Here is a 19,039-nt window from a genome sequence, read left to right on the forward strand (position 1 = left end):
CGTAAAAAAATAAATATAATAATATCATGCCGTCTGGTTTGCTTAATTAAAGGAATTAGAAAAGTATACCGTAATTTCCTGACTATAAGCCGCAACTTTTTTCCCACGCTTTGAACCTCGCGGCTTAAACAATGACGCGGCTAATATATGTATTTTTCCCACTTTCACATTTTTTTGAAAGGAGATGACTTCAGTGGTTTCAGTGCACAGGAGGAGGAAGATAGTGACCAATGACTTTCTTGGTAGGCTACTGTTTACTGCTAATTTTTTATTTTTTGTTACAAGCCGTGTTTCGTTAAAGCCTATTTATTTTTGTTACAAGCCGTGTTTCGTTAAAGCCTATTTATTTTTCTTACAAGCCATGTTTCGTTAAAGCCTATTTATTTTTGTTACAAGCCGTGTTTCGTTAAAGCCTGTGTAAAGTTCATTTGTTTCAATGTACCGGTAGGCACCTGCGACTTATAGACAAGTGCAGCTTATTTATGTTCAAAATAAAATAAAATAAATTAATTCAGTGGGTGCGGCTTATATTCAGGTGCGCTCAATAGTCCGGAAATTACGGTACTTAATTTTGTTAAAGTAGTTTTTTGCGATTACATTTACTTTTGATACTTAAGTACATTTAAAACCAAATACTTTTAGACTTTTACTGAAGTAGTATTGTAGTGGGCGACTTTCATTTTTACTTGTCATTTTCTTTTAAAGTATCTTTACTTTTACTCAAGTATGTCTATTGGGTACTTTTCCCACCACTGTGAGGTCGATATAACACTGAAATTGTGAAAATTATGATAATGCCCTTTTTGTACAAGTGTCCTTTGAAGAAATTGTCTGGAATTTCAGCCTGTTCCAGTAGGATAGACCTTTTGGCCCACAAGTCACAATGCGATCTGATTATAATAGACCAATGACTGTTCATATGGGTAAGGGCTCTAGACCATCCTATCAGCCAATCTATGTATATAAATATATATAAATTCTCATATCCTAACACCCACAAGATCAGCCTGAACATTTCAAACACCAAAGGAGGCTCAGGGAAATAAATGAAACATGAGTTTTCATTAAATTAACACTGATCTATTCAACATACAGTGGTGATTTAAAAATAAAATTACAAAAACTGCATGGGGCCTTTAAGGATTCCAGCTTTAACACCCACATACACTAGTTAAGACTGCTTTTGTGAAGACTTCTTAGAAATTGCACTTCTTCTGACATTGGTTGAAATTCAAATGAATGTGTACGTTTCTGCACCACCTCTGCCCGCAACCTGGAATTTCTTGCAAAGGAAACAGCACTTGTTACAATAATGTAATCAAAGCTCACAAAATTAAATGTATCACATACACACAAATCAGCTTTTAGGGATACTGTCAAGACCAGAGGGACAAAAGTGGAGAAAAATACATTCAGGGTTAAAGAGCATTTAATCATTTTGTGAATGTTTGGTACTAAAACCATACAAATGATTCATAGTAGATTACTATTGAACTGCATAGGAAATCATATACTACGTTTATATTATAAGCACATGGAATGTTCCATTAAACTGTCATTAATAGAAAATTACACATCTGTTAAGCCAAATCAGTTTCATATAGCATAAAAGTTTAAGCGTAACGATGTTTAGCTATAATAACTCTACATCACTAACATTGAATTGGTTCAAATGTTTTCCCCATACTGGTACAATCCACATTTATTCCCACAGTTCATTTTTTTTTTTTTAAAACACTTATGTAGAGGTGTACATTGATTATTTAAGTGCTACCATTTGGAGCAAAGAGAAGCTCTTGGCCCTACTGTCACATCTACTTTTTAGCTTTGACTACTGCATGTTGCTTGTGATGTTTCCTGGTGTTTCTTTTAAGTTACAAAGTCGTGCAAAGTCCTCCTTGCAGTCCGAGCAACAGTAAACCTTTTCTCCAGAGTGAACACGCTTGTGTTCTTTTAATAATGAAAAGATTTTTCAACATTCAAGGTCGTGGTAGGACTTCTCTTCAGTCTGCACACACCAATGTTGCACTAGGTGAATGCTTTGCCACAGTCAGAGCAGCGGTGTGGTTTTATTCCAGTGGGTTGTATCTGTGGACACTTCAAATTAAAGGGCTGGGGAAAACACTTCCCACAGTCTTTACACATGTAAGGCTTCTCAGCACTGTGAACCCTGTAATGCATTTTCAACTGACGTGATAATGCAAAACCCTTTCCACAACCAAGACATTTCAGACTTCTCTCCAGTATGCAAATACTTGTGACTTCAGGCCTGATGTGGTGACATTTTTACCACAGTTGGAGCAATGGAACCGTTTTTCACCAATAGGCTTGGGTGTGTGTTTGGTTTTCCAAACCGGCCACAGGAAAAAGGCTGATCGTCTCTATGGAATACCACGTCCACCTTCAAGCGAGATTTTTAAATAAATAACATTCCACATTCAGAGCAGCATTACAATTTCTCCCTAGTATGTATGCGCTGGTGGGTCCATAAGTTAGCCAGTTGGGAAAACAATTTCCCACAGTCAGAGCAACTGTAAGGCTTCTCTCCACTGTGCACTCTATGGTGTGTTTTCAGAAGAAACGTTGATATAAATCTCTTCCCACAGACAGTGCAGTGGTGGGGCTTCTCTCCTGTGTGTGACATTTTGTGTAACCTTAATCCTCCATTGGAGGCAAAGGTCTTCTTACACTGACCACATGCTACTCTTTCTCCAGTATGCGTGTGCTCATGCTTTCTCAAGTCTCCCAGGCCCTTGAACTTCTTCTCACACTTAGAGCAGTGGTAAGGTCTCTCTCCTGTATGCACCCTTGTATGACCAGTAATTTCATGCAAGGTTTTGAAGCTCTTGTCACAATGAATGCAGTTATAAGGTTTCTCCCCAGTGTGTATTCGCATGTGTCTCACCAAGGGACCTGAAGAGGAGAAGGTTGCATCACAGACGGTGCAGTGGTAGGGCCTCTCTCCAGTGTGTATGCGCATGTGTACCACAAGATGTGCCTTTATGGTAAAGCCCTTCCCACAATGAGAGCATGGAAAAGGTCTTTCACCAGTATGTGACCGCTGGTGTGCTTTAACAGAGGATGCTGCAGAAAATCTTTTTCCACAGTCAGGGCAAGAGTAAGGCTTCTCTCCAGAATGAATGCGCTGGTGTATTTTTAAATTACTGAGACTGGAGAATGTTGTCCCACAGTCACGACACTGGTAAGGTTTCTCTCCAGTGTGCGTCCTCTGATGAGACTTTAAACTTGTAGCTGACTTGAATCTCTTATTACAGGCTGCACAGTGGTAGGGCTTCTCTCCAGTATGATTCATTTGATGATACTTCAGGCCCGCTGATGAGCTGAAATTCATCTCACAATCAGGGCAAGAATAAGGTTTTTCTCCATTATGAGTAAGCTGGTGAGATTTCAATGCCTCGGATCTGGCAAAGCCTTGCCCACAGTCAGAGCACTGGTATGGCTTCTCACCAGTATGGATTCTTCTGTGTCTTTTCACAAGTCCTGCCGTAGTGAAGCCTCTCCCACAGTCAGGACAGGGGTATCGCTTCTCAGCGGTATGAGTTCGCCGATGTTTATTCAGATAACGTTGTGTTATAAAGTTCTTTTCACAGTCAGGACAGCTAAAGGGTTTTTCTCCAATGTGTCTTAGCTGATGTTCTCGTAGGCTTGCCATGTGCTTAAAATTCTTCCCACATTCAGAGCACGAGTAAGGTTTCTCTCCAGTATGAACTGTCCGATGTACTCTCAAAGCACTTAAGATAGAAAAGTACTTTCCACAGTCAGAGCAGTGGTAGGACTTCCCTTTGTGCACTTTCTGATGATTACTTAGATCTTTATAATTACTAAAACTCTTCCCACACTGTTTACAGTGGTGCATCTTTATCGTGAAAAATGTTCGTTGTTGTTTAGGCTTTACTGATGTAGAGGAGCTCTTTCTGTTCTTCGGCTGTTTGCGGCTAGGGCTCCGTCCTGTGTGATTGAAACAGTCTTGGGTTAGATAAAAGAACAGATCAATGTCTTAGGAAGTTTAATCAAAGACAGATTAACCAAGAAAATCAAGCCATGTCAATTAATCCAAAACTGTATTAGGATATTTAAATCTGACAGTATTTAGTCCAGGAATAAAGGGAAACTGGTTTTCAACGTCATCTTCATTATCTCCAGCACAATACCAGTGTTAACATATGTGAAAACAGCACAGTTCTAAGTTTTGTAGAGAAGTTCTACCCTGGTGACCATCAAAGGTTAAAACACTTTGTTGTGGAAATTCTACCTAGGGACACTCAAAGCCAATCTTAAATCAATAATTGTTTATCGGAATGCTAGCAAGGTCACAGTCAAACTTAGATACATAAAGTCCCGTTCTGAAGTGAGCTCTCCAAAGGCGTTCCCTATATACGGCTACATAAAAAATAAAATAAAAACATGATTTATTGGATTGGTTCTTACATGTGACTGGCTCCATCTCCTATCTTAACTTAAAGAACATATTCTGTGCATTCTGCAAGATGGTCCTAAGGAGGTGGTCATGACCCCCCCCCCATATCTTTACCAAGCACAAGCAGGAACCAAGGATTGTTTATGACAGGAAAGACAAGATTAACATTTTCAAGGCTGTCTCTTCACACAAGAAAATTTCCTTCACAACTTGTTGTCAAACACCATGAGATTTGCGATGATGTGGGGAGCAAGAAAATACCCTCCCTTGGGCTAGAAACTTGTTGCAGGTTTTGAAAATTACTTTTAATCCTACCTTATGTCACAGAGAAGCATTTTTTTGGGGAGTCTTGTCTTTTGAACCACAAACACCTTTCTCATATGTAGACATTGTTTTGGTGCTGGAATTGATTAAAGCAGGTTAAATAGTGGAGGCTCTGCCCTTTAATCTGTGTCCATGAAAGAGGCCTACAGTGACCAACAATTTGTTGCAAAATCATGTTACTTCATATTAGGGCTGGGCGGTATACTGTATTTTATGATGCTGTATTGATACAGGGACCGGTTTGGGTTTTTACATTACCTTCTATACCGGTATTTGAATGTTTGGTTTGTTAAATGTGATACGCAATGTGTAATATACATTTTTATAGTTTACTTCACTACTTGAGTCATCTCTCTTCGTGCCACTTTCCACACAGACCTAGCCACGCCTCCTGTCACTCAAGGAGCACATTTGATGTTCCTCAACTATGAGACATTTACATGCAACCATGTTGACGACAACAATGCTGTTTTCACTTTGCTTCTTAATATCAATCCACTAGCATTCTATAGACACTATTAGTTGGTGTTACTTACATCAGCAAACCGTTAGCAAGTTGCTCTAAATCTTGTGAGACGCTAATGGTTAGCCTCTAATGCTAATAAATGTACTGAGTAAGAGCAAACGTAGCTAGCTAATACAGCCTGCTAATACCAGTGATGGTGTAGACCTAAATCAGCATGTTGTTTGTGCAACAGTGACTTCTAAATCAAAGAGGAATATGCAAAGCAAGAATATATTAGCTACATGAAGTAGCTAAGAGAAAACATGCAATGTAGCCAAAGCTTATAGGATCCCCTAGGAAACACTTATCAACACTTTAGTCCCTACCCTGTCACAATAACTCCTCCCTGGCATTTGAATTCGTTGTCATCTCAAACAACACTGTATTCAAAGTGTCTACTATTATATTCTAACTATAGAATTAGAATAGTCATTCCATTTCCATGATTCCAACAGTTTTGCTCTAATTCGCAAGTCAAATCCTAATTGCAACAAGACTATTTGCCCATATTGTGCAGCTCTACGTGGCAGTGTGGACATTCTCAATTGAGCAGTGGTGAAAGTATTTTTACTTAAGTACTTTACAAGTACTGCTTAAGTAAAATTACTTTCAAGTACTTCCTAAGTAGTTTTTTTGGTATCTGTACTTTACTATTTGTATTTTTGACAACTTTTACTTCACTACATTCCTAAAGAAAATACTGTACTTTTTACTCCATACATTTTCCCTGACACCTAAAAGGACCGGAAAATGGTCCAATTCATGCACTTGTCAAGAGAAACTTTTTTTACACCTTTATTTAACTAGGCAAGTCAGTTAAGAACAAATTCTTATTTTCAATGACGGCCTAGGAACAGTGGGTTAACTGCCTTGTTCAGGGGCAAAACAACAGATTTTTACCTTGTCAGCTCGATCTTGCAACCTTTCGGTTACTAGTCCAACGCTCTAACCACTAGGCTACCTGCCACCCCAACATCCCTGGTCATCTACTGCCTCTGATCTGTAGGACTCACTAAACACAAATGCATTGTTTGTTATGTCTGAGTGTTGGAGTGTGCCCCTGGCTATCCGTAAATACATTTAAAAATCAAGAAAATGGTGCCATCTGGTTTTCTTAATGTAAGGAATTTAAAATTATTTATACTTTTACTTTTAATACTTAAGTACATTTTATCAATTACATTTACTTTTGATACTTAAGTATATTTAAAACCAAATACTTATACTCAAGTAGTATTTTACTGGGTGACTTTACTTGAGTAATTTTCAATTAACGTATCTTTACTTTTACTCAAGTATGACAATTGGGTACTTTTTCCACCACTGCAATTGAGTGCAGGAAATGCAGAAATGATAAAAATGCTGAAATTTATATTGGTTGAGGTTGAATTGAACAGTATAAAACAAATCAGAATGGAGAAACATTCTAAAGTGATTTCAATGAGTCTATGTGTTGCCACCCTAGGATCACTCACTACTCATAAAGCAAACGTAGAACTTTTATTATTCAAAAACTAAAAATACTGCCAAATACCGTCATACCATCCACTTTTTTTTTTTAAATACCGTGATAGATTATTTTTGCCATATCGCCCAGCCCTACTGCGCACTTTCTATTTTATTCAGCCAAGTTCAATTATATTCTTCTTACTATAAAATCTTATAATACAAAATAATGACACAGGACTTAACCATTCCTTGTCAGCTAAATGAACAAGCCTACAGCCTATTGCATGGAGCAGAGCCAAGTCATATTCTGTTCATATTGATATGTTTCTTTAGACCTGACTAAAATAAATAATGGATTTATTGTGATGTATATGAAATAGATTAATTCGACTTTTCTAAATGTAGATGTTCCAAAGGCGCGCATCAGCTACTTCTGTGCAGCTTGTATGCGTGGAGGCTTGGAGATGCTAAACTTGTTTATGTTAATTATCAATTACCGTGAGACCAGCAGGATTTTGCATGACAAACAGCTGACAATTTCATGACCACCACAGCCATACCAAATGATAATTACAACTTTTGAGGAGAAGTGATAGAAAATAAAAAGCTGTGGTTGCCTCTGCCCAACCGGAAACCTCTTTCTCAAGCTAAGGAGCCGGATCATGTTTTACGTATGTGTTATTTTACGCACACATTTATCTACGTAGCTGCTGCTCACACTCCCTCATCCCTTCACGTTCCTCTCTTTATTCAGCCTCTTCTGAAACATGACAATGTAGCCGATGTCTCTGCCTCATATCCGAACTAAAAACCCTATGGGGATTTGAACAAGCATTACCAAAAATTATATATACAGTAACTTCAGAAAGTATTCATCTCCCTTGACTTATTCCACATGTTGTGTTACAGCCTGAGTTCAAAGTGGATTAAATGTACATCTCACCCATCTATACACAATAACCCATCATGACAAAGTGAACAAATGTTTTAAAAAATATTTGCAAATTGATTGAAAATGAAATACAGAAATATATAATTTATATAAAGAGTCACACCCCTTTGCCATGACACTCCAAACTGAGCTCAGGTGCATCCAATTTCCTTTGATCAAGATCTTAAAACCTTTTTTGTAATAACATAGTACAGTTGAAGTCGGAAGTTCACATACACCTTAGCCAAGTGCATTGAAACTCCGTTTTTCATTCCTGACATTTAATCCGAGTAAACATTCCCTGTCTTAGGTCAGTTAGGATCACCACTATTTTAAGAATGTGAAATGTCAGAATAATAGTAAAGATAATTATTTATTTCAGCTTTTATTTCTTTCATCACATTCCCAGTGGGTCAGAAGTTTACACACACTCAATTAGTATTTGGTAGCATTGCCTTTAAAATGTTTAACTTGGGTCAAACGTTTTGGGTAGCCTTCCATAAGTTTCCCACAATACGTTGAGTGAATTTTGGCCCATTCCTCCTGACATAGCTGGTGTAACTGAGTCAGGTTTTTAGGCCTTCTTGCTCGCACATGCTTTCTCAGTTCTGCCCACAAATTTTCTATGGGATTGAGGTCAGGGCTTTTTGATGGCCACTCCAATACCTTGACTTTGTTGTCCTTAAGCCATTTTGCCACAACTTTGGAAGTATGCTTGGGGTTATTGTCCATTTGGAAGACCCATTTGCTTCCAAGCTTTAACTTCCTGACTGATGTCTTGAGATGTTGCTTCAATATATCCACATACATTTCCTCCTCATGATGACATCTATTTTGTGAAGTGCACCAGTCCCTCCTGCAGCAAAGCACCCCACAACATGATGCTGCCACCCCGTGCTTCACGGTTGGGATGGTGTTCTTCGGCTTGCAAGCCTCCCCCTTTTCCTCCAAACATAACGATGGTCATTATGGCCAAACAGTTCTATTTTTGTTTCATCAGACCAGAGGACATTTCTCCAAAAAGTACAATCTTTGTCCCCATGTGCAGTTGCAAACTGTAGTCTGGCTTGATTTGCACTTTTCGCGCACTTTTCGCACCAAAATACATTAATCTCTAGGAGACAGAACGCGTCTCCTTCCTGAGCGGTATAACGGCCACGTGGTCCTATGGTGTTTATACTTGAGTACTTCTGTTTGTACAGATGAACGTGGTACCTTCAGGCATTTGGAAATTGCTCCCAAGGATGAACCAGACTTGTGGAGGTCTTGGCTGATTTCTTTTGATTTTCCCATGATGTCAAGCAAAGAGGCACTGGGTTTGAAGGTAGGCCTTGAAATACATCCACAGGTACACCTCCAATTGACGCAAATGATGTCAGTTAGCCTATATCAGAAGCTTCTAAAGCCATGACATTTTCTGGAATTTTCCAAGCTGTTTAAAGGCACAGTCAACTTAGTGTATGTAAACTTCTGACCCACTGGAATTGTGATACAGTGAATTATAAGTGAAATAATCTGTCTGTAAACAATTGTTGGAAAAATTACTTGTGTAACTCACAAAGTAGATGTCCTAACCGACTTGCCAAAACTATAGTTTGTTAACCAGAAATTTGTGGGGTGGTTGAAAAATAAGTTTTAATGACTCCAACCTAAGTGTATGTAAACTTCCGACTTCAACTGTATATGGGATTAAGACATTTGGCTGAATTAATTTGATTCATATTATGGTGTTTCTATTCCGAAAAAAACAAACCCTCAGGGTTTCCGTTCGGATGGAATGGAAAATATGGTGCTCTACAACGTGACGGTCGGGAGTAGGCTACAGCATAAGAGGATTCTAAATTGTTTGCCATCATTAGACAACTTTGTTCCAATATTTCTGTAAATCAGTGATATTTATTCCCATAGTAATTCATTATGGATCGATAACTAAATCAACAACTGCATTTTGAAAGAGTATTTATATCATTATTTTATTAACGAAATCATAAAGCTGATGAAGAAATACAGTACTGTACAGTATATGCTTTTACATTTGGAAGCATTTTGAAGATAAGCCACCTGCATTTGTTTATTAGGCTACTGTGCAGTCTGACAAGTAAACAGACAACAGTACATACTGTAGTACACATGGGAAAGTGCCTAATTCTTTACATAAGGGGGAGCAGGCCATGTCCAGACTTTCTCGGTGACCTCAAGTACTCATTAACTCTGTCTTTAATGCCAGTCATGGACAGAAACTTCTGAGACAGTATTAATGAACACCCGGAGGTTCACTGGTAAGCCACATTTGCCTCGGGATCCATCCCAGTTTTCTGTGCACACTCGTGGTCTCTCTCTTCGGTTACACATCCTTGGAATAGCAGAACAGCATAACGGCACCAGCCACTGCTCCCCTATTGATTGCGCTGCGGTTAACGCCAGTTGTTTTTATTTTTTTTATTTAACCTTTGTTTAAACTAGGCAAGTCAGGTAAGAACAAATTCTTATTTACAACGGTCTACCCCGGCCAAACCCGGATGACGCTGGGCCAATTGTTCGCCGCCTTATGCCACTCCCAATCACGGTCGGATGTGATACAGCCTGTATTCGAACCAGGGACTGTAGTAAAGCCTCTTGTTCCGAGATGCAGTGCCTTAGACCGCTGCGCCACTCAGGAGCCATGACCAATATATATATATATTTTCCCCCAGAACATTAACCATGTGTAGGTAGATGTGGAAAGGTAGATACAAATGATTTGTTGGGGGGGGGGGGGGGGGGGGGGGGTTTACATCTAGCTCAAGTTGGGGAGGGGGTCACACCAGGTTCAGCTATTAGACAATTCTTTAGTAAAGGTTGAATAATAGTCTATTGTTCAGTTATTAGCCCATCCTGCTACGCTTGTGAAAAACTAATAATACTTTTTCCCCTTTCCACATGTTAAAGATTCTAATTGATAAGTGTTTTTAGCCACAATCGGCCACAACCCCAATTAATACATTTGGGCACAGTCGATTGCGTGCTGGACTTAGGGCTAGAATGTTGAGGGTTTGAAACCGGCTCCCTGCTTGTTTCATTACATTATTATGCCGGTCTCAGGGAAAATAGCCTGGATTGTTACTCCATCTCCTTCCTTGCCCTCTTCCACACGTCATTCTCCGTCTGAGTGGCTCGCTTGTGGGTGTGCTGGCAGGATATGGCAGAATCTTCGGTTGTGCGTCTAGAATTCAGCAATAGCAAGTTTGTATGAAGGTCTGGTTATTCACAGGCAAATAGTAATATGCTCTACACTGCTCTGGTAACAAACTTTGCTGCCCTGTTTTCAATCGTCCACATGGCTGGGAGAACCTCCTCAGATGAATGCAGATGAAGGGAGTTAGATATGCATAGGAAGTGTAGTGTACAGTTTTTTTTCTGTATATATGAATTACAAATCAGCCTTTACTTAAATCATGTTTCTAGTCTATTGCATAGTTACAATGTGTAATCATTGATGTCTCAGGAGTGGTAAACACTGAAGTATATAATTGTAATACATGCATGCAGACACAGCATCATGCAAAGAATGGAGTTTGATACACCTGGTATTGGATATGACTGAAAAAAACTTGCTAAATAGCGATTTTCATAAATTAACTTTGACAAAAAATATGCACAATCATGTGTCTCTACATTAACTAACATATTCCTCTCAATTGTACATTTTCTGCTTGACTCGTTATGACGTTATAATTACATACATTTGCTTCCACCGTAATGTTTTGTCAGCCATCTTTACTGAAGAAAGTCACCATGGACTGGTGGCTAGCGTCAAATTCATAATTGGAACCACTCGATTTTATTGGTCATATAAAAACCTTGGGACCCAAATGCATAATGAGTGCGCCAACTCCCCTTGTGGTGGCCTGGAGCAATGAAGCCATGATGTTGGATACCTCTAAGTCCTGCGGTGTAAAGGAGGAACCACTGTAGCCTATTGAACGATTTAGGAAGCCGAGTACGTATCCCGACCGGTAACCAGACTGAAAATGCACGAGTTCATTTTGCGTTGCCCAATGCCCCGGGTGGGTGGAGAACTCACTTCAGGTCCAATGGAATTGTCTAAAATGGGCATACTCCGCCTGCATGAGGCAGGGGGCGATGCAAAACGAATTTGTCCAATGATAACAGCCCATGATGTATGGGCATAATCGGAGTTTGACAGCTGTCAAACTCAAACATCAAGCGTATCACATGTCAAGGGATCACTACAATACAAACCCAGCTACCTGGGGGCTGAACATTGTAACATTCTAGCAATGGTGTCTTGGAGTTGAGTCTGGATATGCAAATTATACACACTTACATGCTGTGGTCACAACATTCCAAGATCAGAATGACAGTTTTACTGCAGCGATTCAATTAAAGTGGATAAAGCTAAATGATTACATCCTACAAGGTTTTTCAATCCAGTTGTGAAGTATTCAACAATACAGTCGGTTTGTCTACACAGCGGCAAATAATTATCTTCTAAATCCAAAGGATTTCATCTGAATACAAGGTCATTCAATATCTGATGACTTGCTTGTTTTTTTAGCTGTATGTGTTATCACTGGCGGGGATGTAGACAGTATAGGCCTATTCTCAGAACATGTTCTTTAGAATCTTCAAACATGCTTATGTTTGCAATACTGTCACGACACCAAAGCTTGTACGAACATGTTGATCACAGGGCCGTAGCCAGGGTCTGAGTTTTAGTGAGGTCCAAATATAGATGTTTTTTAAGTTAAAGCTCATTTACTGCATTTCTATACAATTTAAAAACTCTAAAATGCTTTCTGTTACCAGAGAAATACTTTAACGAAAGGTGAACAAATAAGTTTGGTTTACAGATTTGTTGTTGCAGATTTACAGCTAGTTCCCCCAAAACTATTTATTAGATTTTTTATTCTGAAAAATGACTGAGGTCCGGACATCGGTTTCCTCATATGTAGCTACAGCCCTGGTTGATCATGTATTTTGTGTATAGCTGCATCTAGCCTAACACGCAACCCACACTGGCCACGTTGCGTGCGTGAGAGTTGCTAAATAAATGTGCACATACATGTTATTCAATCATTTTACACACACTGCTCACATGCATTAACAAGCATCTTCATAGCCATAGCTTGGTTCTATTGCAGATGCTCCACAAGTCCCTTCCTGTCTGGATATCAGGAAGATACAAACCCGCATGGGTTTAACTAACTAAAAACTAGGTTTGCCTTTTTATCTGTGGATTAATTATCAGAGTAGAGAAACACACTTTTGTGTGACTCCTGGTAAAAACTCTACAAAGAACCGGCTAATAAGTGGACCATATGCCAGATAAAATAACAACCCAATATTCCTTAACTCTTCTTGAACTGCACTGTTGGACTGCAGATTTTAGAAACAGCTGTATCGATCTGCCCCTAAATTAATATATTTGATTCACAATCGATTTTGGTATTTTAACCTGCGTGTCATGATTAGAGGTCGACCGATTAATCGGAATGGCCGATTAATTAGGGCCGATTTCAAGTTTTCATAACAATCGGTAATCTGCATTTTTGGACACCGATCATGGCCGATTACATTGCACTCCACGAGGAGACTGCGTGGCAGGCTGACTACCTGTTATGCGAGTGCAGCAAGGAGCCAAGGTAAGGTGCTAGCTAGCATTAAACATATCTTATAAAAAACAATCAATCTTAAGTTAATCACTAGTTAACTACACATGGTTGATGATATTACGAGTTTATCTAGCTTGTCCTGCGTTGCATATAATCGATGCGGGGCCTGTTAATTTATCATTGAATCACAGCGTACTTCGCCAAAAGGGTGATTTAACAAGCGCATTCGCGAAAAAAGCACTGCCGTTGCACCAATGTACCTAACCATAAACATCAATGCCTTTCTTAAAATCAATACACAAGCATATATTTTTAAACCTGTATATTTCGTTAATATTGCCTGCTAACATGAATTTCTTTTAACTAGGGAAATTATGTCACTTCTCTTGCGTTTGTGCCGCCTGGCTCGTTGCGAACTGTGTGAAGACCATTTCTTCCTAACAAAGACAGCCAACTTCGCCAAACGGGATGATTTAACAAAAGCGCATTTGCGAAAAAAGCACAATCTTTGCACAAATGCACCTAACCATAAACATCAATGCCTTTCTTAAAATCAATACACAGAAGTATATATTTTTAAACCTGCATATTTAGTTAAAAGAAATTCAGGTTAGCAGGCAATATTAAACTAGGGAAATTGTGTCACTTCTCTTGCGTTCATTGCACGCAGAGTCAGGGTATATGCAGCAGTTTGGGCCACCTGGCTCGTTGCGAACTAATTTGCCAGAATGACATAACACATGACATAACATTGAAGCTTGTGCAATGTAACAGCAATATTTAGACTTATGGATGCCACCCCTTAGATAAAATACGGAACGGTTCTGTATTTCACTGAAAGAATAAACTTTTTTTTGGAGGACTAAAAAAAAGCCGCTTAACTGGCCGATTTTTATATATATAAAATAAGTGTTCATTCAGTATTGTTGTAATTGTCATTATTACAAATAGATATATATATATATTATATTTGTAATAATGACAATTACAACAGTACTGAATGAACACTTATTTTATATATATAAAAATCGGCCAGTTAAGCGGCTTTTTTTAGTCCTCCAATAATCGGTATCGGCGTTGAAAAATCATAATCGGTCGACCTCTAGTCATGATCGCGTCTGATAGGGACAGACAAAATCAACATGTGCACAATGACACGCGCATGGCCGGTGTAGTCAGCATGCAACTCCTCTTGAAAACAATAACATGCAATCAACTTATGCTTAATAGCCTGAGGCGATTAAACGTGCATAGTTGGAACCCGTCGACATGTCTTTTGTGTACAACATTCATCGTCGATCAAGGAGGGGGAGGAAGCGGCAGCGAAGCACGAGCAGCCCCCGAGCAACAGCTACGTAGGTAGCGGAGTAGGCAGCAGCTACGTTAAATTAAATCCTGCACACGCACAGAAATCTCAGTATCTTTAACCACGGAACCTTTGGGTTCCAGAAAAATCCGCAAAAGTAGTCACGCCATATAAAAAACGATAATGGCTTCAATTCAAAACAATGGAACAATTCAATGAAATTTGTTAACTCTTATTATATCTTCTAAAATTAAGCCACATAAATACATTCCAAGCACTTTTATCTCAGAATTGTTATTATAAAGAACACAACTTAAACAGAATACCCCAAAAATATATATATTTTGACCCAGTTTGGCACATTGAATAGGCTGCTTTTTACACTACTTCATAACAAATACACTTACCAAGAGGAATTGAAGCCTCAAATCCATTCTCCTCTCTTTCACATTGTCTGAAACGGTCTCCCAGTAATTTCCTGCAGTCCTCCAGTATCACTGAAACCTTTCTAAGAGTCGGCAGGGGTGGTTTGTCTTTTGCGTGATGGGGCGGAGTTATGCTGAAGTTGTCCTTACAATCCTGGAGTGAAGGGCGGAAAAAAACATTTACTGTAAGTAATCTACAGCGCTCTCCATAATAATTTGGGCTGTATACTCCTGTAGAGAATGGAGACACCAAAAGCACAGCAGGTATATTTCATACTTTACATAAACTTACTGTGAAAGTATCATTCAAAGAGGATTATATTCATTCAGATGAGATGTCAGGGCTAACCATGCAGATGGAAAGATGCCTCATTGTGTCCGTGCCATTATGGCATCTGTGACAGCATGGGCAGCCCCATTAAGGCCATCTCCATTTTAAAGTAGTACATTTTCTTCACAATTGGCTGATCCCTTCTGATGACCTGGTTAGACAACCTAACTTAGCAGGCGTAAAAGAAACGCCTGAAACTAGATCCCCCCCCACATTCTGGTCTTGACGAGAATGTTCTCTTCTGCATTGTTCAACCAATCCAGTAAATGTGGAGGAGTTAATATTGTCGCCTTGTTAAAGTCCAAAAACAGAAGTCGCGTCACAGGGTCTCTTCCATTTCCCTGAAAACCGGAACACCTGGTTGTTGACGACCAACAGGGTAGGTTAGACATGACTCCAACAGGGTCACCAGGAGGGATCAGCCAATAGAGGTTGGAAGTCCCACCCAGTTGACTACATTAAAACGGTGGAAGCCCTCAATAGAGAGCAATAGTAATGGTGTCTTTTTGTAGGCACTAACTCCGCCATGGTTCATTGGACAAAGCCTATGGGGAGGGTTTTGGGATAAACAGCAAAAGCAATCTGAGGTTAACAGAGGATTAAAATCTCTTATACCTTTTTGTTCTATGAGATAATATCAGTCAGTTAACATGACCTTTATGATTACATAAATGCTTCAAAATGTAAAACAAGTGATGTATGAGATCATCTTCATAAGCTAACATTTTGTTCTATGTGATCATCTTCATCAGCTAACATCACTTGTTTTAAATTTTGAAGCATTTATGTAATCACTGCCTATTATTCAGAGCCCCATGAAATGACCATATATATATATATATATATATATACACTGAACAAAACTATAAACTTAACATGTAAAATGTTGGTCCCATGTTTCATGAGCTGAAATAAAACATCTGTGACATGTTCCATACACACAAAAAGCTTAGTTCTCTCAGATTGTAAACAAATCTGTTTACATCCCTGTTAGTGAGTATTTCTCCTTTGCCAAGACAATCCATCCAACTGACAGGTGTGGCAAATCAAGAAGCTGAGTAACCAGCATGATCATTGCACAGGTGCACCTTGTGCTGGGGACAATAAAAGGCCACAAAAATGTGCAGTTTTGTCACACAATGCCATAGATGTTTTGAAGGAGTGTGCAATTGACATGCAGACTACAGGAATGTCCACCAGAGCTGTTGCCAGAGAATTTTATGTTAATTTATCTACCATAAGCCACCTCCAACAAGTCCAACCGGCCGTATAACCTCAGACCACGAATAACCAAGCCAGTCCAGGACCTCCACATCCGGCTCCTTCACCTGCAGGATAGTCGGAGACCAGCCACCCGGACAGCTGATGAAACTGTGGGTTTGGACAACCATTGAATTTCTGAACAAACTGTCAGAAAACGTCTCAGGGAAGCTCATCTGCATACTCATCGTCCTCACCAGGGTCTTGACCTGACTGCAGTTTGGCGTCGTAACCGGCTTCAGTGAGCAAATGCTCACCTTCGATGGCCACTGGCATTCTGGAGAAGTGTGCTCTTCACAGATGAATCCCGGTTTCAACTGTACCGGGCAGATGGCAGACAGAGTGTATGGAGTTGTGTGGGCTAGCGGTTTGCTGACGTCAACGTTGTGAACAGAGTGCCCCGTGGTGGCAGTGGGGTTATGGTATGGGCAGGAATAAGCCAATATGTATTCCATATACAATGATTAGCATTGGGGGCATTTATTTGACCATGGAAGATGTTCTAAACCCCAAATGTAATGCAAATGTCACTTAAATATGAACAAATATTAATAAATGGTTAATGTTTAGACAATTACTTTACATCTATCATAAATAAATCCAGGTTAATTATAATTTTATACTATTACGTGGGGACTTATATTTGGGCAATTTCTGAAATTCCGTAACCCGGAATTACTTTTTTAGTGTTGCCGACGCAACGCTGATGTGATTAGCAGTGCTTACATTAGCCTTGGAGAGAACGGAATCTTTGGAGTCTCTGTCCTGAAACGCTCCATTCATCAGCCTATACAGGAATCCTAGTGCAGTGTTCTCCTGTTGCAGAAAACATTTATTAGTTAAAAGCATCATAACAACAAACAAGACAAAGGAAACCATCAAAAGGGCAACAGAGTAGCACGATCAAACCCTCACTGATGATAGGACATCTCCATTTAGAATTATAAAAAGACCAATGAGTTTTTTTGTTGAAAAATGAAATCATTCTGACATAAGTCGATACAATTATGCACTTCTGCAATACGCAACCAATTGCACACTCAACATATACAAGAAGCCAACAGCCAGCCAGATGAAATTACAGCCGCGTGGCTAGCTGCATTCCACAACAAACACAATTAGTTAGTAATCATGCACGAGCGTTAATACACCACGCAGTATTTTATTCTGATTATTTTTATGTAAATTTTTTATATATACATTCTAACTGATTTTATCTTTAAAGTTTGCTGAGTGGAAACGTACCTCAAAAACAGGTTTCACTTCTGACGCCATCGTAGCACGAACAGAAGCTTCTCATCCTCTCTCTTTGCTAGTGTGTGCAGTGAGTTACTGGTGCAACGCAATATCGCCCTCTGTCCGCACGGGAGTATAATGACATCTGGGAGTCACAAAATACATTTCCTAAGAGATTCTATTATCCTCATGAAGTGGTCATGCTACACAATTTTAGGCCAAACTCATCCCGAATTATTCACAGAAAATCATGTGATCCAACAAAATCAAAGTGGGATACGACAAACGTTTTTAAACATTCACATAGCAACATGATAATCATGCATTTTAAACATACATTTTGTTACGTTACAGCCTTACTCTAAAAAAATATATATTTTTATTTCCTCATCAATCTGCACACAATACCCCATAATGGCAAAGCAAACAGTTTATTTTTGTTTTGCTAATTAATCATTTTAAAAAATGAAATATCACATTTACATAAGTATTCAGACCCTTTACTCAGTACTTTGTTGAAGCACCTTTGGCAGCGATTACAGCATCAAGTCTTTTGGGGTATGGCGTTACAAACTTGGCACACCTGTATTTGGGGAGTTCCTCACATTCTTCTCTGAAGATCCTCTCAAGCTCTTTCAGGTTGTATGGGGAGTGTTGCTGCACAGCTATTTTCAGGTCTCTCCAGAGATGTTTGATCGGGCTCAAGTCCGGGCTCTGGCTGGGCCACTCAAGGACATTCAGAGACTTGTCCCAAAACCACTCCTGCGTTGTCTTGGCTGTGTGCGTAGGGTTGTTGTCCTGTTGGAAGGTGAACCTGCTCTGGAGCAGGTTTTCATCAAGGATCTCTCTGTACTTTGCTCCATTCATCATTGCCTTGATCCTGACTAGTCTCCCAGTACCTGCCGCTGAAATACATCCCCAATTCATGGTCCTGCCACCACCATGCTTCATCATCTTGGTTTCGTCAGACCTTGTTTCTCATGGTCTGAGAGTCTTTAGGTGCCTTTTGGCAAACACCAAGCGGGCTGTCATGTGCCTTTTACTGAGGAATGGCTTCCACTATAAAGGCCTGATTGGTCGAGTGCTGCAGAGATGGTTGTCCTTCTGGAAGGTTCTCCCACCTCCACAGAGGAACTCTAGAGCTCTGTCAGAGTGACCATCAGGTTCTTGGTCATCTCCTTGACAATGGCCCTTCTCCCCGATTGCTTAGTTGGGCTAG

General features: G+C 39.6%; 1 protein-coding gene across 4 annotated transcripts in view; it reads right to left on the reverse strand.

Moving 5' to 3' along the window:
- Positions 1-17,913, reverse strand: part of LOC115172793 (gastrula zinc finger protein XlCGF57.1) — a 26,595-nt gene extending 8,682 nt beyond the window's left edge. For 2 of the 4 annotated variants that reach the window (XM_029730546.1, XM_029730547.1), the window contains exons 1-3: positions 17,830-17,913; positions 17,311-17,400; positions 14,976-15,147 (exon numbers count right to left, since the gene is read on the reverse strand). In XM_029730546.1, coding sequence (XP_029586406.1) covers positions 14,976-15,147; positions 17,311-17,400; positions 17,830-17,859 — 292 coding nt within the window. In that variant the 5' untranslated portion in view covers positions 17,860-17,913. Of the gene's footprint in view, positions 1-1,411; positions 3,970-10,564; positions 10,850-14,975; positions 15,148-17,310; positions 17,401-17,829 lie in introns of those variants that run through there. The other 2 variants (XM_029730544.1, XM_029730545.1) reach the window with 2 other exon arrangements.
- Positions 17,914-19,039: the final 1,126 nt, after the last annotated feature.

The sequence above is a fragment of the Salmo trutta genome, chromosome 33 (genome assembly GCF_901001165.1).
Source record: "Salmo trutta chromosome 33, fSalTru1.1, whole genome shotgun sequence".
Classification (NCBI taxonomy): Eukaryota; Metazoa; Chordata; class Actinopteri; order Salmoniformes; family Salmonidae; genus Salmo; species Salmo trutta.